The 27,047-nt window shown below is 51.3% G+C and overlaps 2 protein-coding genes across 11 annotated transcripts in view; one reads left to right on the top strand and one right to left on the bottom strand.

Moving 5' to 3' along the window:
- Window positions 1-19,163, bottom strand: part of EIPR1 (EARP complex and GARP complex interacting protein 1) — a 121,164-nt gene extending 102,001 nt beyond the window's left edge. For 2 of the 3 annotated variants that reach the window (XM_047068413.1, XM_047068414.1), the window contains exons 1-2: window positions 18,981-19,163; window positions 5,704-5,787 (exon numbers count right to left, since the gene is read on the bottom strand). In XM_047068413.1, coding sequence (XP_046924369.1) covers window positions 5,704-5,787; window positions 18,981-19,022 — 126 coding nt within the window. In that variant the 5' untranslated portion in view covers window positions 19,023-19,163. The remainder of the gene's footprint in view (window positions 1-5,703; window positions 5,788-18,980) is intronic. The other variant, XM_047068415.1, reaches the window with a different exon arrangement.
- A 2,734-nt stretch (window positions 19,164-21,897) lies between these two features.
- The window catches only part of TRAPPC12 (trafficking protein particle complex subunit 12), an 89,961-nt gene continuing 84,811 nt past the window's right edge, over window positions 21,898-27,047 (top strand). For all 8 annotated transcript variants that reach the window (XR_006960342.1, XR_006960340.1, XR_006960343.1 and 5 more), the window contains exon 1: window positions 21,898-21,999. The gene's annotated coding sequence lies outside the window, so the exon portion shown is untranslated. The remainder of the gene's footprint in view (window positions 22,000-27,047) is intronic.

Raw genomic sequence — 27,047 nt, 5'->3', positions numbered from 1 at the left:
CAGTTTGTGGGATCGAGCCCCATGTTGGGCTGTGTCTCACAGTGCAGAACCTGCTTGGGATTCCCTCTCTCTCTCTCTCTCTCTCTCTCTCTCTCTCTGCCCCTCCTCTGCTCATGTGCACTCGCTTGCCCTCTCTCTCTCTGAAAAATAAATGAATAAACCTTGAAAAATAAATAAATAAATAAATAAATAAATAAATAAATAAATAAGTAGAACAGAAAATCTGAGGTGTAATCAGTACTGGGAAGAGGGGGTGGGGAGAGGAGGGTGGAAGAGGAGGGGAGGGGGAGGTATTCAGGGTTCAGCTAGTCTGGGGTGGGGCTGAGAGTCTCAATTTCTAACCAAGGCCCAGGCCATTCTGAGGGTAGCCAAAGACAGAGCCTGCAGCCAGATGGGGCTCACAAACAAAGCTATCCTTAATCAAAATACAAATATGGAGCAACGGGGTTTACAAATCCAAAACGAAAGTTAAAACGGAAAAGGTCTATCCAGGGAAAGCAGCCACTGAGTGGTCCACCACCACCTCCCCCCCACCCCCGCCCTCCCCTTCAGGAATCAGCCTTTCCACTGACCATGCTGAGAGAGGACAGGTCTGGGTCCTCGGTCACCCTGGCGCTCGTCCCCCAGCCACGTAAGAAATGGGAAGCTAGCAACATGCAAAGAAAGTCTTTGGGGCGCCTGGGTGGCGCAGTCGGTTAAGCGTCCGACTTCAGCCAGGTCACGATCTCGCGGTCCGGGAGTTCGAGCCCCGCGTCGGGCTCTGGGCTGATGGCTCGGAGCCTGGAGCCTGTTTCCGATTCTGTGTCTCCCTCTCTCTCTGCCCCTCCCCCGTTCATGCTCTGTCTCTCTCTGTCCCAAAAATAAATAAACGTTGAAAAAAAAATTAAAAAAAAAAAAAAAAAAAAAAGAAAGTCTTTGGGCAAAGCACAGCACAAAGCAAAGCCCTTGGGTCTGAAACCCCTTGTTGGGAGTCTGCCTAGACTTCCCCACTGGACAGCACAGGGCACACGGCCTCCGAGAGAAGGAACACCCCCCCCGCCCCCTGAAGGAGAGCCCCAGACCTGCCCATCCTGCTCCCAGCACCCAGCCCCGTGCAAAGCTAAGGGCAGAAAGCAAAGCAGCTCACCTGACAAAGAAGGCCAGCAACTGTGACAGCTCCCAAGGTTTTCAGAAAATGGCACAGCTGAATTAAGTAGGACTGACTCAAGACTGGCACTTTCTAGGGAACTAATGACCCCCTCCCCCAGGAGCTGATGGCCCGAGGCGAAGCCAGGGGCCATTAACCCTCACCAGCCAGTAAGCAGGAGTGGGGAGCAGCGCCACAGGCCAGGGGCCCCCAGCCCAGGCGTGGGTGGAGCGGCCTGACCTGAGGACACTGACAGCCCCGGCCTGCGGCCTGCGCTGCAGTGTGGGTGTCTGCAGGGAGGCTACAGGGAGCCCCGAGGGCGCACACCCCTACTGGCCCCAGGGGACAGCGGAGGCTCCTGCGGAAGCGCGGAGGAGGGAGGACCCACCGCAGCTCTGCCTCGGCCACAGTCCGGCTCGGCCCCCGGGAAAGACCACACAACTGCCAAGGGCCAGCGCCAGGTCTGTTCAGGCACCGGGTCAACGACACCTGTCCCCTGCGGCGGCAGGTGTGGGAGTCGCCCTGACCCGGCCTGCCCGGCTCTCCCACGTCCCCACGCTGGAAGCGTGTACCCTTCAGACGCTCAGTCCACGGGGAGTTCCTGGGGGAGGGGAAAGAACCCACCTGAGCGCCCCCCGTGCCAGCGCTTGGCCGGTGCCACGCAACACCCCACACAAGGCGGCCGCGAACTGCACTGATCGTGCGGTTCAATGCGGAGCCACCAGGTGGGGAATCCCCATCCTCACTCTCCGGGAAGCACGCAGAGCTCGGGTCACCCTCCGTCAGGAAATAAGCCTGGGGACCGGCTGCCGGAGGCTGGGGTGTATAGGGGCAACTGCTCATCCCTTCCGACGCGCTGGAAAACCGTGCCCGCCGGGGACGTGGGGGAGGCAGGAGCCACCGAGCTCCCAGACGGCTGTGCGCGTCCCGGGATCCACCCCCCCCCCCCCCCCGCAGCTGGCCGCGGCCCCAGGGAACACATCCCACGTGGAAGAAGCATGTGGCGTGTGCAAGGAACCGTGCACGTCACACACAAGAGAAACACACGCGGCGCAGAAGAGGAACAGGCGTGCCACGCGTGGGAGGAAGCCCGGGGCGCATGCGGGGGCGGGTCCAGCCCGGGGAAGGAGCCTGCGGCCAGGGCCAGTGACACAGCACAGCACACCCTCGGGCCGCCAGCCTTGGCTCAGGCGCCTTCCCCTGGGGGAGGCTGCAGTGCCGCGGGGAAGGGACCCCGCGTCCTGCTCTCTCCCAGGACCACGTGCCGCGGGCCCAGTTCCCCATCCCAGTGGAAGCTCAGCTGCAAGCACAGGTCTATTAGCTCACTTGTGCATCTGACACACAACATGGGGGGGGGCTCATTAACATACAAAGTCAGCATTTGTTGAACGAAGGAGTGCAGACGGACGCCTTCCCCAGAAACAGAAAGGGAAGCACCAGCCTGTCACCCCAATCTTTTGGAGTCACACACCAAATGCCACTGCGTGTGAAGCCTGGGAACAGGGCGTCATCGGACTCCTCATTCAGCCTTCCGTTCAGCCGTGGCTACCAGACGAACTGAAGCCAGAGGCTGCAGCCTTCCCTAGCGGCTTGGCTAGGAAGTCCTGAAAGGAGGAGGACAGCAGGTGACACATGGTTCTGCAAGACAGCACCCAAGGAGCCGTCGTAAACCAGCGATTCGGAAAAGGGTTCCAAAGAACCACATCCTCGATGCCATAGAATATAAGTTAAATATACAACTTTTCTGTGCCTACCACTGGAGAGCTAGGTCTCTCTAGGACTGATTATTAAGGACCAAAGTCATTCAGTACAAAAAGGTTTCTTTCCCTAGGTCCAAGGACTGATGCCTATATTCCGGAAACCAGGACTGTGTGCACAAGAAACTACCCTGATACCACAGGACACGCAAAGCTACAAACGACGTTTGTCCCAGGATGCCGGTCTCACCCGCCAACCCCGGGGACTCACAACTCACCGGACAGTGCTCCCCAAGAGGTGGTCCCAGAGCCTGACAGAGATGCACGTGCTGGGGCCCAACCCCAACGTGATTTGGCTCCAAAAAAGGATTTAAGATTAAAGTACTTCTTGTCACTTGGGGCTGATCCCTCCTTGGTGTCATAACCAAATGGCATATAATTTTGGCTGAGAAAACCAGGTATAATGTAACCTATTCCCATAACTTATGAATGCCTTCATTGCCTCATTGGTTTTTAACTCATTTAGCTTTTAATGGAAGCATCCCTCATTAGATAATAATAAAGTGTCCCCTATTCTCATAAAGTTAAAAAGCTGATAACTCCACCAAAAAGGTTAATGGGACAGCCTCGGAATAGAGCGGAACTAAAAAGCAAGTAGGTGAGAAAAGATGCTTGGTGGCCCGGAGACAGAGCCAGCTGGAACTCTCTAACACCTGTCCTGTGACAAATTCCGCACAGTTGACCGGCAGACAGAAGCCGCGAGTCTGCCTTCAGACTCCCACCTGGGTCTGTCCCTCCGTCACCGCAGCCCCAGACGGCACGGTGTCATTACGCGGGTTCCTCTTTCCCTGCAACATGGCCACTGGAAACTATTTTTGTAAATAAATCACTCGCATCTGACACTTTCCAAAAGTAACACACACACACACACACACATTCAGAAAAATGAAAATCAGAAAGACAATTTACCTCACAAATGCTCAGATCACCCAAAGGTAACCGTGGCTCCAATTTTGAGGCCTTTTGACTAGTTTCCCCCCCGGTCTTTTTCTATGTAGAGATTCAGTTTTGTATTTTATCCACTACTTGTCTAATTGAGGTGTAATTGACATAACATTACATTAGGTTCAGGTATTCATAGAAGGATTCGGTATTTGTACCTATTGAAAAATCATCTACTTTCTTACCACCACAGTGATCACACAATATGTACGATTTTAACATTTCACTGAACCGTCTAACGAGTCTTAAGTTATGACGCTCATGAGGCGTTTATGACTTCATGAGCGCAGTGTGTGTGTGACCTCTGCTCCACTGCGAGGAACCAGGCTCAGCGGGGTGGAATCATGTGAACCTGCCCCCATCCACCCTCACACTGGCACATTTTGATCGCTCCTAACTGTTTCACAATTATGTGCACCACTGCAGTGACAGTCCTTGTATATAAAGCTTTTTCCATGTTTTGGAAAATATAAAAACATGTTATAAAATATAAAAATATATAAATAATATAAACACTAATTTGTCAAGCTCTAGATACATGTCACCCAATCAGCTGCCTGATTTCAATGACTGAAAATGATTTTATTTTTTTTTTATTTTTTTTTTTATTTTTTTTTTTTAACGTTTATTTATTTTTGGGACAGAGAGAGACAGAGCATGAACGGGGGAGGGGCAGAGAGAGAGGGAGACACAGAATCGGAAGCAGGCTCCAGGCTCCGAGCCGTCAGCCCAGAGCCCGACGCAGGGCTCAAACTCACGGACCGCGAGATCGTGACCTGGCTGAAGTCGGACGCTTAACCGACTGCGCCACCCAGGCGCCCCTGAAAATGATTTTAAATGACTATGCCAATTCAAAATCCCTCATCGAGGCGCTTGGGTGGCTCAGTGTGTTAAGCATCCGACTTCGGCTCAGGTCACGATCTCACAGTTTGTGGGTTCGAGCCCCGTGTCGGGTTCTGTGATGACAGCTCGGAGCCTGGAGTCTGCTTCCAGACCCTGCGTCTCCCCCCTCTCTGCCCCTCCCCTGCTCGCACTGTGTTTCTCCCTCTCTTTCTCTCTCAAAAGTAAGTAAAAATTTAAAAATAAATAAATAATAAAATCCCTCATCGATAATATGACAGCGGCTATGTCACTACCCCCTGCCCAGCACCAAATACCCTCCCACAGCTATGTTACAGCCACCTCCCCTGTGTGACAGTGGTAACTGGGCGGAGACCCGGCACCATGTGACACGGCCTTTTTCGCATTTCCCAAGGATCCAGGACGGTGCACATCTTCACAACGTCCTCAGCACCTGTGAGGTACAGAAAGTAGACGGCTTGATCCCCATTTTGGTGATGAGGATAATGAAGCCCGGCAAGGTTAATCCGTTCGCTCAGGGTCGCAGGTGGACCGAACGCTGATCTGTGAGGATCCAACACTCCTTCTACAACAGTGGCCACAACAGCGGGGGCCACATCTTGCATCTCACGCCCGCCTGCAGTACGTGGCAGTGAGAGCCCGGAGCTCGAGGTTGAAACGGGACCGTGGCCTCATCCAGTCTCAGCCAGAACGAATGCTGTGAGCACGCGGTGGGGCCGTCCAGGGGCCCGCGTGGAAGCAGGCATGCCAACCACGTGCCCTGGCCTGCTTCTCGACCCCTCACCCGGTGAACCCCGCATCACCACAGCCTAAACCACGGCGGTACCGCCACGGGAGTTTAAGTCCTTGAGCTCAATTATTACATTCGGTTGGGTATTTAAATCCCAATGCAAGTTTTATTTTGTTTGTGTGGCATTAATTTTCTCAAATGGTGCTTGAAAAATCAAGAGCAAAATGGTTATAAAACTAAGAATAGGCTTAGTAATTAACATGTATACATTTGTCAAAAATAGTTACCTGATTATCATATTTAAGAGACTGCGTCCCAACCAAAAACCGAATGGCATCTGTTTCTGCAGTCTGAGGTGTCAGAGCACGTGCCTGCAGGGGGGAAGGAAAATGCACACACATTTATGAAGTTAGATGTAACGGTTAGATTAGAAAGCCAGTTACCTCCTGTACCGCCGCTGGAGTATCCATTCATGCGAAGTGTCTGCAAGGCCACTTAGAAATATGTACGGACAGCCTTCAGCTTGTGCCTGCTTTGTGACACAACAATTCCACCTCAGATGTGTATATGGAAACAACTGTAGACGGGCACAAAAAAATAAGCAGTAAAGATGTAAACGGTGTTTTTAATAAAAGCGCAATTTTCAACAGAACTAGATTGGTCGAACAAATCATCCTTTGACAACACAGCAGAAAACGGCTCCCAGCAATGGCAGAGCAGGTGGTTCAAACCACGTCTCCTGCAGAGGAAAACTGTACAAACTAAACGAAATACTCCGAATTTGTTTCAAGGCCTCCGGAAGCCAGCACCGCGATGAGTGAGTGCCAAGGTCTTGGAAATGAGGGAAGGTCAGAGAGGAAAGCCTGACCTCCAGCCCCCTTTCAGCTAGAGGCACCTGTCACTTTGGAAAGTGTGGTGAGCGGCCGACGTGGAGGAGAGTTTGTGACAGGCTCGTGGGGCCGAGGGTACACACACACTGAGTACACAGGGAAGAGGTCGGCGAAACACTAAAGTTCTGGGTTGGGATCCCTTGGGGATCAGGCCAGGCGTGAAGGTGGACTAGAGTGAGGTCAACCCGGACACACTACGATCTGGGTCATCTTAGTCCTCGATTGGATTTTAAGTGATCTGAGCAGGCTGGTGCTGCTGGGCTGGCCAGATACCTGCCAGAAGTAACAGTAAATCCTCTGGAGGAAGACAGACGTCCAAAGTTTCTACAGTTTTTCTCACAATGTCAAACACTGAATCAAAAATAACTAGTCGTACAATGAGTCAAAATCATATGATCAAAAACCAAACAACAAACAACAGAAAGGGGCCTGTCGAGCATTCAGATGATCAGGTTCTCTGGGAAACAAGCTCTAAAGCGTCAAGTTTTATGCACAGATTTTGTGGGAGCGTTCTCGGGAATGACGCCATGGAAGGGTGAAGGAAGCAGGACTGTGCAGAGGCAAAGAGGAACCTCAGTGCCACAGGGAGACTGGAGCTGGGACAGTCCCTCAGAGTGGAGCCAACATGGCCAGGCCCTTGTGCCGCCCAGCCCCCACCCCCATCCAGTAGGCTGTCCCTGGAGGAGGGTGGGACTCCGGTGGGACTTAGGGCAAAGTGACTCTGTTCCACTGAGGGCAAACTCTAAAAGCAGGACCCACTGATTGCTCTCAGCCACCAACAATCCGAGAATCTTCTGGATTTTCTGACAAAGAAATCTGGGCAGTGCACCACAGCAGGAATCACAACACCTATGATTAATATGCTCAATAATTAAAATTAAGAACTCCAGGTGAAGAATCTGAGGCCTAGAGAGGAAAAGACTGTGTACAACTGGTAAATATTAGTGTTGTGACAAGTACTGCAGGCTTACGAATTCAAACCCAGATCTCTTTCAGCACAACCACTAACTGTGCCTACGTCAAGTCCCTGTTTCCCTGCAGCTCATGCTCGGATGCCGGTGGGAGGCAGAATAGTGGCCCCCAAAAATGTCCGCATCCCAATCCCCAGAACCTGTGCAGAGAGACTTTGCGGGTGCGACTAGGTTAAGGATCTTGAGATGGAGATTATCCTGAATCACCTAGTCACACGGGTCCTTACGAGCAGAAAGCCCTCCCTGGATGTCGTCAGACGGATGCGTCACAGAAGAGAGAACCAGAGAGGTGGCGGCACGAGGGGCACAGGAAGCCTGCAAGGGCTGCAGACGGCTGGGAGCACGTGGGCAGCAGCCGCTGCAGGCTCTGGGGATGGAAGGAGCCCACGGAGCAGGGAGCACAGGAGCCTCCAGAAGCCGGAAGAAGCAAGGTCACAGACTCTCCCGAGCCTCCAGGAAGCAGTGCAGCCATACCAAGGCCTTGATTTTCGCCCAGTGAGGCCCCTGTTGGGCCCCTGAGCCATAAGGCAGAAAGAGCTGTTCCTCTGAACCATTGAGCTGGTGCTGACTCGTTACGGCAGCAACAGGAAACTGATTCAGTACGTGGGCCACACACGGTTCACTACGTGGGCCACCGTCCACACGCGGCTAGAAACAGACGTGACGCCCCACTCCCTCCTGTGTCACATCTAATCCCTGAATTTCTTGATTCGTTCTTTTTCAAACGAGGTAAGAGAAACACGGAAACCATTGTCCTGACCACCCAGTCTGTCTGGTTTTCATTTGGTCTCTGAGTATCGGTCACCAAAAGGCTTGGTGACAATTTCACGTCATGCTCCGTAGCACCTCTGTCCCCACCCCTCCTCACAAAGGCTTTCCGGCACAAAAATATCAACCACCAAAACACATTCCAGTAACACCAAGAAAATACATGTGCAAAGCAGCATTCACGTTGTTAGACATCCGGAGGGAAAAGTCTATTCTGGCCAATATGCCTACGACTTCTTCAGCAAAACCGGACTGGACAATTTTTGGAGTCTTACACAGATCTCTGTGCAAAACTGATGAACTCTTTGTGAATCTATATACCTTCTGCCAAAAATGTACATACAAGTAAATTCTGCACATAACATCAGCAAATTCAGACCCTCCAAATCCTAGCTAATTTAAACACCACGCAGAGGAAAAGGATTCTCGTGAGGAAGCGTCCACGCCATCACAGAGAGACAAAACCTCACCTTCTCCGAAGGCAGAACCCTGACTCAACAGAGGGGACGCAGACCTGGGTCCAGCTTCAGACAAGAACGCTACATCTCAAACGGAGGTACATGTCATCACCCCAGAGAGAAAAAGCCTGAAGATCCCCCAAAACAGGACCCAGAAGCGGACCCAGCTGAAAGGAAATGATTATTTTCCATTAAGACACTCGTCTATGCTTCGAGTTGGTAATCACCAGTTGACTATATGACATTTGTGAGTGGCAGCTGCCGTGGAAGGTCCCACAGAGGGCAGGACATCGGCCCTGCCCTCAGGGCACAGACTTGCAGGGCGAGACGAGATCGGACAGAGCAGGTAGAAAATGACCATGTGACACAGCCACAGGCACACACGGCACGGGAGCAAAGTAACACTCGCCAGAGCACACCCGCGCACTCAACCTCAGGTGGAAGGCAGGATCAAATGCCACCACCTTAGAGGAGAAGAAAGCCAGAAGGAAGGAAGCTGTCTCAGGCTGCTGGCCTGGAAAACAGGGCAGTCCACGGCCACGGAGGCTGCTGGGTGCCCGTGGTGAGCCAGCACGCGGTCGGCCTCGCGCCCCAGCAGTTCGGGCCCCAGACCCGCACACCTGCACAGAGACCATGGGAAACACGCAAAAAAGTAAAGTCCACGAGATCATCCGTTTTGCCACAGTTTTGGAAAAGCACTACAAATCTGACACTACGCATTCTGTCACCCACAATAAGACGCTGCTTTTTTAAAAAACTGAAGGGCCGAATTATTCTTGTTAAAAAAAAAAAGTCTGAACCGAATCTTTAAAAATTGCGGCAAAATCTCAAAAACAGTTCATCTAAGATCCTTCCGTTACATTACTGGGTAAAATTATGATCATAACTTAGCTCCGGCCATTCGGGTGACAGATGTGTATGTGTCCGTAATTCTGGTCCTTTGATGAAGTGAGTGATGAAATGACCTTCCGAGGCTAGTCGTTAATGATGGTTCTGAGGCGCTCCAATGACCTTGTTATGAGAAGATCAGATTTTAGGGTATAAAAGGTCACAACACATCTGCACATATCGTAGCCTGATTCACCTTCATAATTCAATGAAGTAGACCCAAAGTCAAGATGGATAATGTAACACCTACTCGGGAGATAAAGACACCGAGGACCGGAGAGGTTACGGGACTTAGTCATGGTCACAAAGCTCCTCGAGGAAGCACGACACGCACTCCCACGCTTGACTCTGCTTCTCTCTGTTACAGGGACGCAGGGACCCGGCCACACAGGTAAGAGATTTATCTATGGGACTGAAGTTGGAGCCTGGGTCACCCTGTTCTCAAAAGCAAGGCCACAGCCCTTTCCTCACGCGGCCTTCTCTCCATCTGCCTGACCACTGAGGGAGCCAACCCCGGACGAGGCAACCAGAGACGCCGAGAAGGGCTGGGGAAGGGGCGTCGGAAGGGTCAGGAAAGCCCCTCTGCGTTACGGGAACCACAAACCTCACGACCTTCCAGGACTCCCTGAGTCCATAAACCCCCCCTGGGAAATTCAGAAATGTTTTCCTTTTCTCACTAGTCTGAGCAAGCAAACGCTCATTCTGGGTGAACCCCCCGCCAAGAAGAGCCACCCCCAGGTAAGCTCAGGGCCACCCCTGAAGGCCAGCGGGCGGAGCAGGACTTTGCTCTAAGAGAGGGGACCCAGGGCGGGTTTACCCCTCTACCCTGAGCAGTCTCCCCGCCCCAGAAAAGGCCTCTTTCCCAAGAGTGGCCCCCAGGTCAGGGGGGTGACAGACCAGGAAGCTAGAGGTGACCGGACACGTGTCTCCACGGCAGACCGCCTTCCACACGTAAAAGAAAGCAAGGCCCCAACGTCTCGCTCAGTGCTGAACACCCGCTTCTCATCTCCTGCGCCCAGATCGCCACGGCGGGCCCCCGGGCCACAAGAGCAGCGCGCCTCACGAGCTACCAGATAACTGTGGCGACGACACCGCCCCTGGGGACCACGGGGCCGCAGCGCACAGTCACGCGCACGCTCACTCACACGCTCGCCCCCGTACGTGCGAAGGCCGGCCTCTCGGCTCCGCCAGGGGCTGCCGCCCGCCCCGCGCCCACCCTGCTTTGCCCTGCCGGCTCCGGTCCAGGCCCCGGTGCAGTCCGGCCCCCTCCTTCAGCAAACTCGACTCACGCTTGAGGCAACACGGAAACCATCGGCCGGCCTCCTGGAGGCGCCGCCCCTGCCCACCTGCCCGCCTGCCCAGGAGAAGGGGCGCCCCCCGCCCTCCCGCAGCACACGACATTGGTCAGCCCTCTTTCTTCTCTTCCCTCTCCTCTTCTCTGGCTTCTTCCCCTTAGCTGGGAAAATCAAGTCACACGTCCCCTTGCCCTTTGAAAATACCTTGCCTTGACCCATCTACCTTCGTTCTTGCATTCACGGCAAGTTTAATGGTGGTGGAGACAGGATAGGCCTTCCTTGGCTCTGACCCTTCCTCCCTCCCGATAACCCGGCCTCACCAAGCCACTCCGCAGCACTGCCCTCCTAGGGCCCCCCGTGTCACGGCTACCAGACGCTCCGACGCAGGACCCCTCGGTCCCCTGGCCCCCCAGGACCCAGGAGGTCACCACCCCGCCCTGTCTTCTCCCCATCCTCCCTTCTCACGCTGGGGCTCTGTGCCCACGGTTCCGTGCACACTCTTCCGGGCCCCGCGGCCTTCCCTTTCCCACGAGCATCGTCGCTGTAACCAGGCCGGTGATCTCGCCTCACTGAGCAGGTGCACAGGGGCACATCTGGCCTGAGGCCAGTCCCCAGCAGCGCCTGACGCCCTCTGCCTGGCAGGCCTACCAGCCCGGACCTCCCGAGTCCGCACCCGCCCTCCCTGCTCAACATTCACACCCCAGCCCTCCCCGCTCCTTGCTTAATCTACCTTTTCACAACCTCTGAAGCCACTTTTCCGCCAGGAGCCTTTTTACTGCAGCTCACCCTCCACGTGCCTCCTTGTCAAGTCGACCCGGGACAGCAGGTCCTCCAGCAAGAGGCTTCGGGCTTCAGTCCCCCTTCCGGACCCCAGGGAATCACACGAAAGCCAGAAAGAAACGGGAACAGCGAGTGACCACAGAGCCACAGCCGGTGTGCGGAGAGGACCGGGCAAGGCGGACACGCTCAAGCCACCTCGGGCCTGAGGACCGAAGGGAAGCTCCCGGGGCGCCTGCGTGCAGTGGGGTAACAGAGCAAACCCCTAGAAGCAAATACACAGAACACTGCACTAAAAACGTCCCTGAAAAAGCTCTACGTAAAATATCAAACGGAACCCGGCAGAGGACTATCTCGCGACCAAGTGGAATTTGGTCCCAGAATGCCAGGGTGGCCCCACAATTTGGAAGTCCGTGATTTAAGTGACCAAAGAGACCAAAAGGGAAAACTCATACATCACATGGTCCGTTCCACAGACATGAAAAGCGTTTGAAAACCTCGAAGAGCCACCTTCGACTGTAAAGCTCCTAACGGGTAAGACCGAGAGCCCTGCGGCCACGAGCCTGATGCCCAGGGACTTCCTGACCCAACGGAAGCAGCCCCGAGTGCTGACCGGCCTGGCCCTGCAAAGACAGCAGCCCCAGCCCGCTGTCCCGGCCGTGCCCACCACGGGGCTCCCGGAGAACCTGCTGGCACAGGTGCCGCGAAGCCAGCCTCACTCACCCCTGCTTGCGTGGCTCCAGGCTCTGCAGGGCGGCTGACTAGTGCGGTGGCAAAGCCAGGGAAAGCGACCGAAAGGACCCCGCGCCACCTTCGCACAAGTTGTCATCCCCACACGGCCCCTCCTGGCCTGGCCGAGCTCAGCTGGTGAACACGTAAGGAGGGCAGCACCCGGCTTAAGCGGGAGCCACGGGACATGCACCCCCCCCCCCCGTCCACATCTCCTCCACGGCGCCCGCGGTGCCCCTCATTCATGCCCTGCCTACCTCTGCCACCCAAGTGTGTGCCATGCCACCGCTGGCTGGAGTCGCCCCTCCAGCGGGGCACAGCGGTCACTGGCCCCCACAACTAGAGAAGGTCTGGGGCGCCTGGTGGCTCAGTCAGTTAAGCATCCACCTCCTGGTTTCAGCTCAGGTCATGATCTCACAGTTCATGGGATCGAGCCCCACGTCCGGCTCTGCGCTGACAGCACAGCCTGTTTGGGATTCTCTCTCTCCCTCTCTGTGCCCCTACCCTGCTGGAGCACACACTGCCTCTCTCAAAATAAATAAATAAGCTTAAAAAAAAAAGAAAAAGAAAAACCAGAGAAGGTCTTCTTAACGTCAAAAGTTTCAAAGAAGTAAGCATGCAGGAGAGACACAATCTTGTTTGTAGAGACGTTTGAAATAGTCGTGAAGAACCACCGTTCTGTTAGCTGTGAACTGCGGGTTAAACTCAAGCTCAAAAAGTTGATTTCTCCTGCCCAGTGCACTAAGAGTGCGTGTGAGGGCATCTCGAGTCCCGTTTACACTCTAAAAAGTTCAAACAGTGCTGGAGAGACATCAACAACAAAAATCACAATCACTGGTGAAGATGAACATACACGATATTCTAATATGCAGCAAATGTGCAAAATGGAACTGTGAGATGGCCCTGCGCTAAGATGTGTCACTGTGAAAATGCAGTGTCTTTGTGCTGAGTTTGGGAGCGGCCAATCCACTTACCATGTGACCATGGTTATTTTACGTCCTGTAAAATAACTCTCCTCCCTTTCAGGAAAGAGCTCGAAAGCCCACCCGAGAAACGGTAGTTTATTACTTGTCTCATCAACGTCAACAGACTCCAATCATCACCATGCAGAACAAATTTGACAGGAATAGCATGCCTGGACCATCTAGGCTACAGTAACAGAAACACAAGCACAAGGGGTCCCTGGGGGGCTCAGTCGGTTGAACGTCCGACTTCCGCTCAGGTCGTGATCTCACAGTTTGTGGGTTCCGGCCCCGTGTTGGGCTCTGTGCTGACGGCTCAGAGCCTGGAGCCTGCTTCGGATTCTGCCTCTCTGTCCCTGCCCCGCTCACGTTCTGTCTCTCTCTCTCTCTCTCAAAAATAAAAAAAACATTAAAAAAATGTTTTAAAGAAAAGAAAAAAAACAGGAGGACAAAACGATGCAAGACCGGGAAGTGGAGCGCCCGGATGGGAAACCAGCGTTTCTCAGGTACGTAGCTAGCGAGTGCAACACTAAGTGGGCGATTTGGGATTTACACATACAAAAATCAGGTGTTAAACCTAAAACTCACATTGTTCCTGCAAACATTCTGAAAAGCTGGGTAAACAAGTCTTTATATAATAAACACAAGTCTTTATATCTTTATTTCAATGTTCTATGTATCTTAAGTTCAATGGCTTAAGTTCTTTCTACATTCGCTAATGACCTGTCGATGTGAACTCACAGGGTGACGAGTCCCTAGACTGTCCAGTCCAATCTTCTGCCCGATGCAAGAATGCTCTCGAGGCACTGTTCATAAACCCCAAATAGACACACTCCTCAAAAACCAGGTTCTGACCACCGAGTACCACAAATAAATTCCACACTTTTAGCAGGGAAGTCAAGGACTCCTCCTGCCCGATCCCATCAAAATCTCATTTACTCTTTCCCTTTTAGCTCCACTGTCGCATCACCCAGAAGGACACATCGACTTCGGTACACAAACCAATCGCCCAGGCAGCCCAAGGAAATGCAGATTCTGATTCTCCAGGTCTGCCTCTGGTGACAGGACAGCTGCCGGTCGGGCGAGGACACTCTGAGTTGCAAGGGTCTACACAGCCTTCCTGACTCTGCCCGTCAGAACTACCGGGTCTCGGTGGTATCAGAGTCTATTTCACTTTACAGAATAGATTTCAAAAGCCAGACCGTCCCACCTCTTATGCCAGACCTTGTACCAACAGCTCAGGAGGGAACGGAGCTAAATTAGTATTAATCCAAACAGTTACAAAGCAGGATGTTAACTGCAACCCTCAGGACCGCCACGCTGCAGAATTCTCGGGGGCAGGGAGCGGGGAGCCGGCTCCTACCCCCCACCGAGGCAGCTCTTCCTTGCCCGGAAAAATGGGAGCAGGTACAACTTTTCTGGCAGGTTCTCCGGCCAGAGTCTAGGACTGGAGAGCACGCCAGGAGATGAAAATGCCCTTCGCCTTCCCTGCGCCGTCCCACACCCCTGCCCCCGCCCCAAATCTGTGGGCTTGGTCACATACAACCTCACCAGAGCCAAGGAGGAAAAAGAACTGAGGGGACGAAGTAAGGAAGTGAGAAGGAGCCATAATTAGGACACGAGGCGAGGACAAGGATGCCTGAGGTTGGGGAGGATCCTACGGCCACGAGCCCAGAGCGATGTGCACCCAAGTACTCAAAACACGGCAAACACGGGTCCTGCTTGAGGAAAATTTAGCTGTAGAAATACATGCATGTATCTGTACAAGGTACCTGTACACACAGAAGGTATATATGTACACAAATTGTACACGTACACGTGTACATACGTATAGATCCCATCCGAGCCACAGCACTTGAGAGAGAAAAAAAATCAAGAAGACAAAAGCAAGCGCGTGAGTGAGCTGGAACAACAACAACAACAAAAAAAAAACGGGTGCAGGGTTCCTAACTCCACAACACAAGCAATAACAAAAACCAATCATCAAAATCGGCTCCAAATTGAGGCTAAATCGGCGGTCCGCTTGGCTGCGCCCTCTAGGCTTCTCCTGAGCCTTGCTGTTTCCCAGGAAAACATTCTCCCGTATCCCCCTTAACTACAGAAGCCAAAGTATGACCTTTGGTTGAAGACCAACCCTAAGTCAGGCCCCTGATTCCCATCACCAGACCTACGCGTGGCTCTACACGGTGTGGCCTGGACACAGGCAGCGGCCTTGGGTCACAAGCAGTTCGCAGGCACTGTGGACATGGCCTCGCTCCCACCTGCCCATCACCTTGATTGACTCAGTGGCTTAGCAAATAGGTACCACGCACCTGCTAGGGGGCGAAAGAGAAGAAATAGCCCTGCTGTCCATTGGGAGGAAGGGGAAGTCTGCGCTTGACCGTTGGCCTCTGACAGCAGCGGTGTCCGAACCGAGGGCCTGACACGGGGGAACCGAGGTGTCTTGTTCTGAATAAAAGGCCTCGGGGCACCTGGGGGGGCTCTGCCGGTTAAGCACCTGACTCTTGATTTCTGTTCAGGTCGTGATCTTGCGGTTTGTGAGTTTGAGCCCCAAGTCGGGCTCTGTGCTGACAGCATGGAGCCTGCCTAGGATTCTCTCTCTCTCTCTCTCTCTCTCTCTCTCTCTCTCTCTCTCTCTCTCCTTCCCTCCCTCTCTCTCTCCCCCTCCTCCACCTGCACGCTCTCTCTCCCTCTCAGGAAAAAAAAAAAAAATGTATATGTATATATATACATATGCATATATATATATATATATATATATACATATATATGTTAAACAAACAAAAAAGGCCTCCAAGAGCAAAGAGGGCGCTGAACAGGAGGAACCCAGGCCTGAAACCAACTTCTCTAACAATTACAAGAGGTTTCACTGCTCAAAACCAGAGTGTCCTCAATTTTAAAACGGGAAGAACAATCCCCGCGCCCAGGGCTGGTGTGACAATTAAGCGGCCCGTCAGACGTCTGGCACCTACCACCCGCTCAACAAAAGTCCGCCAAAAATGAAACCGAACACAAACCCCCACATAGGATGAAAGCCATGCTGGAGATTTTGTGAGAAAGCGGACGGGCCTGGGGCAGAGAGGGACGGGCCCCGGGACCCAGGTGTCCCGGAAAACAGACAACAGAACAGACAGCAACCTGGCCGGTCAACCTGCCGGAAGTCACCTGCAGGCTGCGGCCGGAAAGTCAACACCCACCAGCAAGACACAAGGGGAACGAGACAAATGGGGAAAAGGAAGTGTTTCCTCAGCAACAGAAAAATGGAAAGCTATACAAGAAAAAAAATGAAATCCTAGAACCGTACTTGAATCAGCAGCCAGAAATATTTCTAGACCTAGAAAGACGAAGACCCTAAATAAGGATTTGGCAAGAAGTTATGATACCACTGTATCAGGAGTCTAAAGAAACACAGGGGAGAGCACAGAAAAAACTCAAAGCCCTTAGTGGCGACCTCCAGTCACTACATGGTGTCCAAGAGGTAAAAGCAGATAGGTAAAGATGAGAAGAAAGTTTTCAGTTGGATGTGGTTGTTCTCAGGGAATCAGATCAGATGGGATGGGTGTGTTTAGGGCCCACAGATCTTAATCAGCTTTTCAGCAATTTGACTTCTTGAAAGTCTTGTGAACGCTACTTGGAATTTTTTTAACTTTAAATACACAAAAATAAACACAAGTCAAAAGTCCCTTCCTATAAGCTAAAAGATGCTGATCATAGGATACGAAAATGTTCTGTAAACACTAATGTGCTTAGCATTTTTATTTTAACAACCCCTATATGGCCCTCAAGCCTCGTTACCTTCAGTCAATGGTCAGTGACCAAATCCCCATCTTCTAGGGTAAACTGCTCTCCACAGTGATGCGAATGTCACTGACAACCAACCCTCCACTGTCACTTTCGGTACTTACCCTTTAACTATAATAATGGTTCTTCGAATTCCAGAATGTCACAACCCACAAGCTGTCCAGAGTAAAGCGGCACAAAAATGTGCTACTTCTTTTAAGATGAAGGAGAAAATCAGATAAAATATTCGATACCCAGGGCAAGGATCCACTCCTTGATATTAATCCCAGGAAAACACAGGTCAAACCCCAGGAAATAACGTTTGTTATCTCAAAGATCCAACACTGAAGATCAAAACCTCTGGGTTACTTAGGAGATTTCTTAAGGAGATCAAAAGTTACGAGATACACCGGCAGAAGACGCGCACTTGAGGTAGCACACGGTCAGAGAAACTTAGATCTCCCCGTACATACCCTTTGCATGTGCCCACACGTGAACTGGTTCCAGGAGAAAGCCGTGTAACTTTGTAGTTAGGGGCTTTAAAGTTGGCTTGGGTTTAAAGCCTACCTAGGTTAGAGTCCTAAATCTATCAGTTACTGGCTAGGTTGCCTTGGCCCACAGGAAGAAAAACACCTACAAGGACGACTCTCAGAGATTAGAAATACATACACAGTCTTCAGCAGGGTGCCCAGCACACGGTGACCACTTTCAAAAGCTGGTAGTTAAGGCACAGTCTTGGGTGACGGAGCCCGCTGTCAAACCCTGTAAACTGCCCATTCCTCACAGGACACTTTGAAACTGCCTTGTATGGGTTTATCTGTAAGAATTTTGTCTCACTACAATAATTACACACTTATTGAATGCTTACCAAATGCCAGGCACCGTTCTAAGGTTTTGAATTAAATGTATCAACTCATTTAATGTCATAACAGCCACAGGGGATCGAGGCTCATTTTCCCATTTTCTTGGCAAGGAAACTGAGGCCCAAGGCTGCACAGCTAGTAAGTGCTGGAGCCAGGATCTACACTTCAGGAGTTTCGGGGGTGGGCAGGCTTTTCGCAACTAACAGTGCCACTTCTCTCACTACAAGCTTCTTGAAAGCAAAGATCATTTCTATTTTAACACACATTTGGGGCGCACAATTATGTATCAGATACTTCCTAGGGCAATGAACAAAGGTTGTTTTTGTTTGTTTTCTTGGTATGTGTCCCTAAGTGCCTTAAGCAGGTTCTCAAAAGCCATCTGAAGAGATGAAAACCAACACAAGGCTCTATCAGGTCCTACACAATGCGACCTACCTGTCCTTCCAGCTCCCCCGCTACCCCCTCACTCCTCCACTCCATCCCTACAGACTTCCTAGCGGTCCTGCCAAACCGCACATGCATTCCTGCTTCACCGCTTACACTGTGGGGGCTCACGCACTTCAGACATTTACTGAGCACCTACTACTGACGATCACGGTGAACAGGCACTGGAGTACAGGATGAGGCAAAATAGGACATTAGTGGGAAAGAGGCGAGATCCGAAGAGAGTCTGTGGTTCAGTTCATAGGATTATACCAGTGCTGATTTCTACGCTTTGATCAATGTGCCATGGTCTTGCAGTCCTCAACATTAGGAGAAGCTGGGCGAAGGGTGCAACAGAACTTTCCGTTTATCTTTGCAACTCTTAGGTAAATTTAACACTGTGTCCAAATTAAACGACCCCCTCACCGCCACCACCCCCAAATCACAGATACGGCGCCAGCCTCTGGGAGCTCCAAGGCGGGAGGAAATTGCACACAAGTAGCCAGCCTGCAGAGATCGGTGGGAATCAGGCCCCAAACAACGTCCAAGGGCTGCCGGGAGAGGGGCGGCGGGGTGTTCCCCGGGGGTCGTGGGCTGCGTCCACCCTGCGTCACGCAGGCCCCAGGGCCTTCCTGGATAAACAAGTCCTGTAAAGGAGCCCCCCGAAGCCTCCGGGTCCTCAGCGGGACAGGGGGAGCTGGGGGTGCAGGAGGGCCTCGCTCTACAAACGCGCGGCGCCGGGGGCCTTGCTGGGACTCACCTGGAACTCCAGCCCGTAGATCACCGGCGCGTCGTCCTCCATGCTGCGGCCGCTCACACGCTTAACGCCTGTCCCCAGAGCGGACGCGCCCCCAACTCAGCACCCATTCATTCCCTCCCGCCCAGGCGGCACCGAACCGGGAGCTTTTCGGGCCTAACTCGGCTCCCGTAGGCCACACTTCCTGTGTTTTCCTGATGCGTCATCAGTACGCTCCTCGCCGGCGGCCAATGGCAGCGGCACCGGGCTCGTGCGCATGCTCATTTGATTCCATCCGGGTTCTCAACCCTCCTGACCTCGGGAGGCGGACGCGGCGGGGAGGAGCGGGGACTAGAGCCAGTGGGGTCGAGAGCCGGGCGGGTAGAGCGGTGGGGGAGGGTCCCGGCGGAGGGAAACCGGAGGTGGCGGAGGGGCGTGGGCGGGCTCCAGGGCCTCGCGAGGTCGTCACTCCGCCCCCAGCCCGTAGTTTTGGGGCATTGAGACGTCCCATGCTGGGAGCCCTTCGCGCTCCGTAGCCCACAGAGAACCGCTCACGTGGAGCTGTGGCGCTGCCCTTTATTACCGTTAGTACTTTGCCCAGCGCGGGGACTGATGCTTTACAGAAGCCGGCTTAAGGTTCTCCTCTCTAACCCTGCGACTAGGGTGTCATACTTGCATTTTAGAGATGAGAGGCTGCAAAATTGACCAACGGTTGAGGACAAGGAGGTCGTAAAGTGGGAAGCTAGGATGTGTGCCCGGTCTGACTCACCTAGGCTCTGCACAGGGTGCTCAAGGTCAGGAGCCACGCTCCTCCAGGCGGCAGGCATGCCGCAGTGTCCGCACTGGGGGGAGGGGCGGGGGGAGGATGTACTACCAGTGCCGTTGAGTGATGCCTGGCGCCACACCTCTGGCAGGGTCTGACCTTCATTTGACTCTAAATGGGAGCCTGCTGGGAGACCTTGGGTTCCCTGGGCATCTCCAAGCATGGAGGACTTAGCACTTCCAAGGCACCTCCCTTGACCGACCGTGTCCTTGGCAGTCACAAGTGAAACTGCATGGAGTCCCAAAGTGCCATAGCAGAACCCCTTTCACTAAGCTGAATTCCACTGGTTTAGAAGACCACGCGCTTCTACAACTGATTTTTTTTCTCTCTACTGTTAATCAATCTTCTTGACAAATGAGATGTCATTTCACACCTGTAAGGATTCCTGGTAGCAGAAAGTCAAAAAATAGCACGTGTTGGCAGGCAGTGGAGAAAAGGGAAGGCTTATACCTGTTGGTGGGCATGTAAATGGATACAGCCACTGTGGAAAACAGGTTGGAGTTTTCTCAAAAACTTAAAAATGGAAGTACATATGTTCCAGCAATCCCCCTTCTGGGAGTCAAAGGAAATAAAACCACTATGTCAAAGAAATATCTGCACCTTATGTCCAGAACAGCCTTAATCACAGTAGTCAACACGTGGAAAAACCTAAGTGTCAATAGACATGAGTGGATAAACCAAGTGTGGCATTCACACGTGCTCCCCCCCCCCCCACACACACACAGTGGAATATTACTTAGCTTTGAGAAAAGAAGGAAATCCTGTCATTTGCAACAACGTGGATGAGTACGGAGGACATTCTGTTATGTGAAAAAAGCCAAACATAGACAAATACTGCACGATTACACATACATGTGAAATGTGAACAAATTGTGTGTGTGTTATGTGTGTATGACATTGTTGGAGAGAAGCACCGGAGTGTCTCCGTGGGTCAAGCATCCAACTTCATCTCAGGCGACTATCTCACGGCTGAGTCGGAGCCCTGCGTTGGGCATTGGGTGCTGTGCTAACAGGTCAGAGCCTAGAGCCTACTTCAGATTCTGGGTCTCTCTCTTTCTCTCTCTCTCTCTCTCTCTCTGCCCCTCCCCCCTCAAAAAGAAATAAACATTAAAAAAATAATCATTGTAGCAGAAGAATGGAGCTTACCAGAGGCTAAGGGGGTGAGAGGAATGGGGAGATACTGATCAAGGGATACAAGTTTTCAATTATGGTGAATAAGTTGTGGAGACCTACTGTACAGGTGTCTATAGTTAATAATAATGTGCCCTATACTTGAAACTTTCGAAGAGTAGATCTCAAGTGTTTTCATCACATATGTATAAAAAAGGTAAGTATGGTGGATACGCTAATTTGCTTAATTGTGGTACTCATTTCACAATGTATACATGTGTCATGACATCACATTGCACACCTTAAATATATACTGTTTTTATTTGTCAAAACTAAAAAAATTAATCAGTTATGAAAGGAAGACAAAAATGGCTTTGCTCGGTTGTATGCCAGCGCCTCACGCCCTGGCAGGCATGGTTAAATTTTGATGGATAGCTGTTGGATGGATGAGGAGTCCTCAGTGATTACAGTAAAAATCAAGGAAGCAGACCCACAGATCTGAGCATCGTATTCATCGTCTCCGATTGCCTGAGATTAAGTTGTGGAGCTAAGAGAATGCAGAGTCTTTATATTGCTGGATTAAATCTACCTACCTACTACTGGTATTATTCCTACCAGCTTTACGGTTAACGTTATTATTACACAAGTACAAATGCACAGCTGAAAAAGTAGAAAATACTGATAAGCACAAAGAAAAGTCTCTAAAAATAAGTATTTCTTGGGTCCTTTGGCCAGAAATAAAAAAAAAAGGGCCTAATCCTCTCTCTTCCACCTACCCTCTGGCCCAGGTTTCCCTGTAACCTGAGGATCAGGCTTAGTTCCCTCCCTATCCCGAGGGTTGTGGTCAAGCATCCCCGCCCATTCCCCCGCCCTTCGCATCACCTTGGTGCGCACGCTCCGCCCACCGCAGCACGAACCGGAAGCGCGCGAAGCAGCCGGCTCCTGCACTGGGCATGCGCGGAATCAGACCGACCAGCCAGCGTGCGCAGGCGCAGAAGCCGGAGAAGGTGCCGGGTCGAGTCCCTCCTTCCGGTATTCATCCACCTTCTCTCCGGACTCTGGTCGCGGCCGCCCGTGACCGCCTCTCCAACCCCAGTGGGCGGGTGGCAGGTGAGACTCAGGGCCCGGACTGTGGGGAGGGAGTCGGGTCGTCCCTAACCGCAGCCCCGCCGGTTCTGACCTCAGCCCCTCGCTGGCTTGTCCCCTGGCCGGTCCTCCCGCGGGGGGGGGGGGGGTGTCTCTTCTGTGTCTCCCCGTTGGGGAGCTCCTCTCCGGGGGCTCCTCCTAAGGGACTCTTGGGGGGGTGTGCTCCCCGAGGTCTCCTCCTTGGAGGGCTCCTGCAGGTCCCAGCTGTGGCACTCAGCAGCTCGGCCCTGAGCAAGCCCCTTAATCTGTCTTCTTGTGGGTCGGCTCTTCTGTGCACGGACATGACCTGCCCACCCAAACTCGGTATCGTGCGGGTAAAATGCGGCGGTTTGTGCGAAAGCACAGACGCCAGGGTGAATGTTGCCTATTATTACACATCCTGATCCCTCCCAAAGCAGCCTTCGGGACGGGACCGACCGATAGTGTTGTACACCGTGAAGACTGACAGCCTTTGTTGTAAAAGAAACACAAGGCTCAAAGATAGCTTCTAAAACGTGTCGGTTTTTCTCAAGCTTGGACACAAAAGTTTAACCCCAGTGACACTTGGACCTACGGTTTCTACCTTTTTATGGTGGTTGGAAGATAAGGTGTCCTTCTATCCAGATGCTTTACTCCTGGCTTCTTTTCGTGCATTCAGGACACGGTACCCAGTGGCAGACCAGGCACCCGGCCCACTGTGGTGGGGTGGGAGAGGCAGAGGAGTGTGCAAATAGGATACTTTAGCGGTGACATGTCTCACCCCGTCCTCACGTTCTGTGGTTGCTAGCAGGATCTTCACCAGTCCAAGAGCCCGTGTTACCGCTGTGCTTCATCATTAAAGTCACAGTTACCGTGCTTGTGTACACGTAGCTCCTTACGGTGTAAAAGTGCCTGTGCACCAGTCACTGGTTATTCCTCGTTACCCCAGTGTGCAGTCTAAGAAACCAGGACTAAGACGAAGTTACTCCTCAAAGGTCACTTAGCAGGGAAGCTGGGACTCGAGCGGTTCTTAACAGCTTGCGTCCAGTGCTCTTCCTGACTCCCCCCTGCTGCTTTGGATCATGATCTGTCCCAGCAACCTCGCAGGGGGAGCAAAGGCGGAAAACCTGTGTTGAAATTCTGCAGCACCAAATATTGTCAGTGTGACTTTGGCCGGATCACTTGGTTTTCTCTGCTGCGTAATGGACGTAATAGTCCTTTATAAGTTGGTCCTGAGGATTAAATAGGACAAGACATGTCAGGGCATGGGGTGGCTCAGTCAGATAAGCGTCCGACTCTTGATTTCCACTCAGGTCATGATCCCGGGGTTGTGGGGTCGAGCCCCGAGTTGGGCTCTGAGCCGAGTGTGGAACCTGCTTGGGATTCTCTGTCTCTCCCTCTTTCTGCCCCTCCCCTGCTTGCTCTCTTTCTCAAAATAAATAAACATTTCAAAAAATAAGATAATAAATGTAAAACGTTTCATCTATTGTGGGTGTTCTTTACATGGGGGTTTTTGTAAGTCTATGCTAATTAGATTTCCACTATATGACATATATTTTCACGGAAATAGGGTTTACGCTATTGCAATCTGGTAAAAGACTTATAATTCCAACATCATGTCCACAAAGGGGACCTGCCCTGTTGTAGTTTCAGTTGTTCTTAATGAAACTTTTCAGTTCTCAAATAATCACTTGGAGTTAGTACTTAAAAAAAAAAAAAAAAATCTTAAGGCATTAATTAAGGGCCTGGTGCAAAGCACTCACCTGAACAGAAAGTCTACTTCAGTTGCTACCATGTTGATGATCACATAAGCTGAGATGTCTATGGTTTAATAAAAATTATTGAGTCAATAATAGGAGTAATTATAGTACACACAAATCAAAAACATACCTGTGCTTTCCCGTTTTTTAACTATGCAATATGAAGACCCCATGTAACATTCATGAAGATACACAGAGATCGAGTGCACACCTGGCCCAGTCTTCTGCCCACAAGCATAAGAAATGGACAGTCGTCAATGGCTTTCTCACGTGTCCCTCCCTGATCAAACCTTCCCTTGGCACCACCCCCAGCTCCCTCTCCAGATGAATTGAGTATTAGCATCACCTTGCTTTTGCACTTGTATTCCTAAAACAATGTATTGTTTAATTTACATGTTTTTGAATTTTACATAGAAAATCATACTGCTTATTTTCTAGCATGGCCTATTCATTTTACATTTAATGTTCCATTTTCAGTATGCTGTTTATTGTGCCTATGAGCAGTGCTTGTGTCCAGTGTTTTTTTGTTGTTGTTTTTTTTTTTTTTTTGATCTTTGGAAAGCGGCTGGTACTTTGTTTGGATTTGCTGTTTATAAGCATTCACAGTCCTAGCTTATGGTACCACGTGCAGGAGTCCCTCTGTGATGCATAGGTCGTGGGACCTCTTACTGTCCTCACCGGGACTCTTCAGAGTGAAAAGAGGTACTTAATGGAATGTAAGAAACAAAGCAGGTGAACATACAGGGAGAGGAGGAGACAGAAAGAGGGAAAGGAACCGTAAGAGACGCTTGGCGATAGAGAACAAAATGAGGGTTCGTAGAGGGAGGTGGGGGGGGGGATGGGCTAGATGGGTGATGGGGATTAAGGAGGGCACTTGTCCTGTTGAACGCTGGGTGTTCTATGTGAATGGTGAATCACTAAATTCTGTTCCTGAAAACAAAACACAAGGTAGTTAACTTTACAGTGACCACATGCACGAAGTGGAAGCATCCTGGAAAAGTCAAGATGTGTGGCTGTGCAGTCGCGGGATATGTGCTTGCGAAATGTGTATCCCTTTCAGCCTGTTCGAATCTTTGGCCTGTTTCTCTGTTGGGTTGTTTGTCGTCTGATTGAGTCCCGGGAATTTTTATCCATTCTTCGTATTAATTAAGAAATCTGACAGTACCCAGTGTAGGGGAATGTGTTGAGCAAGAATACTCTCACACTGCTGACTACCCATGTAAACTGGTACAAACACTCGGGAGGGCACTTTGGCATTTTCTAGTTAGGAAGAAGACGTGCATTCTCTATGACCCAACGTACACATAACGTGTATTTATTTTATTTTAGAGAGAGAGTGTGTAAGCAGGGGAGAGGGAAAAAGCATCTTGAGCAGACTCCACAGAGCTCAGCACAGAGCCCCACGCGGGGCTCCACCCCACGACCCTGGAATCGTGACCCGAGCTGATACCAGGAGTCAGACGCTCAAACAACTGAGCCGCCCAGGCGGCCCCACACGTAACGTTTAACAACGTGAGGAAATTTGTTTGTGTGCACCAGGTGACGTGTATAAGAACGTTCACAACGAAAAAAAAAAAAAAAACTAAGCAAAATGTTGTTTGAGGAAGTAAACGTGTAGGAAATGAAAAACAAGAGTGTGACAGATTTCAGAATATTACCCCTAAACGGGAGAGGAGTAAATGTTAGACTGTATTGTCTCAGCCACATGTTATGAATGATTTATATCCACTCAAAGTTTGTTGGAAGTTATTTACAGGAAACGTACCTTTAGAAGAGAAGGGGGAAAATAACAAGGAAAGAACCTTGTAAGGTCTCCAGCTGAGAGACGTAAGAAAACTCGGGAGGCTCACAGGCTATCCTTTTCTGTCCGGAATCACCCCTCCACCCCATGCCATAGTGCTGATTGCTCAAGTGCGTGTGTGAGTTACTTAGTTTTCTCTCTGTGGTTGCCTAGGGCCGGGTTCCCGAGAGCCCAGTGGTCTGAGTTACCCTGCTGTCTGACACGGGAGCACACCGTGAGTATTGGTTCCTGGTCTGCAGGGCATTGCAGGCAGCACATTGGCAGCGGTTTTTTATAAATACGTAGTTTCTATTCAGAAATGAGGATTAACAATACAGTTTTTGCTCTGGATTGGGCAGCGTCTTTGTAAACCTTTTCACTAGGAAACATTGATTTTCTAAATTAGATTGGATAAGAAGTGAGGTTTCTGAAGAGAATCAAAACATAGTTACAAACAAGCACTGGTTTGAATGTTGCTTTTTTTTTTTTTTTTTAATTTTTTTTTTTCAACGTTTATTAATTTTTGGGACAGAGAGAGACAGAGCATGAACGGGGGAGGGGCAGAGAGAGAGGGAGACACAGAATCGGAAACAGGCTCCAGGCTCCGAGCCATCAGCCCAGAGCCTGATGCGGGGCTCGAACTCCCGGACCGCGAGATCGTGACCTGGCTGAAGTCGGACGCTTAACCGACTGCGCCACCCAGGCGCCCCTGAATGTTGCTTTTTAACTTAGCTTTCTTCTTTTGAGAATATTATTTCTTTTTTTTTAATTTTTTTTAATCTTTATTTGTAATTTTTGAGAGAGAGACAGAGCATGAACAGGGGAGGGGCAGAGAGAGAGGGAGACACAGAATTGGAAGCAGGCTCCAGGCTCTGAGCCGTCAGCACAGAGCCCAACATGGGGCTTGAACTCACGAACGCAAGATCATGACCTGAGCCGAAGTCGGACGCTCAACCGACTGAGACACCCAGGTGCTCCGCTGAGAATATTATTTCTTTAAAAACATTTTCGATATGGGGCGCCTGGGTGGCTCAGTCCGTTAAGTGTCCAGCTTTGACTCAGGTCGTGGTCTCGTGGTTCATGAGTTCGAGTCCCGCATCGGGCAGTGTGCTGACAGCTTTGGGTTCTATGTCTCCCTCTGTCTCTACCCCTACCCCACTGGTGCTCTGTCTGTCTCAGACTCTCAAAAATAAATAAACATTAAAAGACAAAAAAATAAATTCTTTGGAAGTATAAGTAAATGAAAATAAAAACATCGGGGCGCCTGGGTGGCGCAGTCGGTTAAGTGTCCGACTTCAGCCAGGTCACGATCTCGCGGTCCGGGAGTTCGAGCCCCGCGTCAGGCTCTGGGCTGATGGCTCGGAGCCTGGAGCCTGTTTCCGATTCTGTGTCTCCTTCTCTCTCTGCCCCTCCCCCGTTCACGCTCTGTCTCTCTCTGTCCCAAAAATAAATAAACGTTGAAAAAAAAAAAAAAGAAAAGAAAAACATCTCAGGTAAATTGGCAAACCCAGTTG

This window comes from Lynx rufus, unplaced genomic scaffold, assembly GCF_022079265.1.
Source record: "Lynx rufus isolate CCGP_SWC_20201006 ecotype Redwood Valley unplaced genomic scaffold, mLynRuf1.p SCAF_8, whole genome shotgun sequence".
NCBI classification, from domain to species: Eukaryota; Metazoa; Chordata; class Mammalia; order Carnivora; family Felidae; genus Lynx; species Lynx rufus.
Note: the sequence above shows the minus strand (reverse complement) of the source record. Positions and strands in the feature narration are given on the sequence as shown.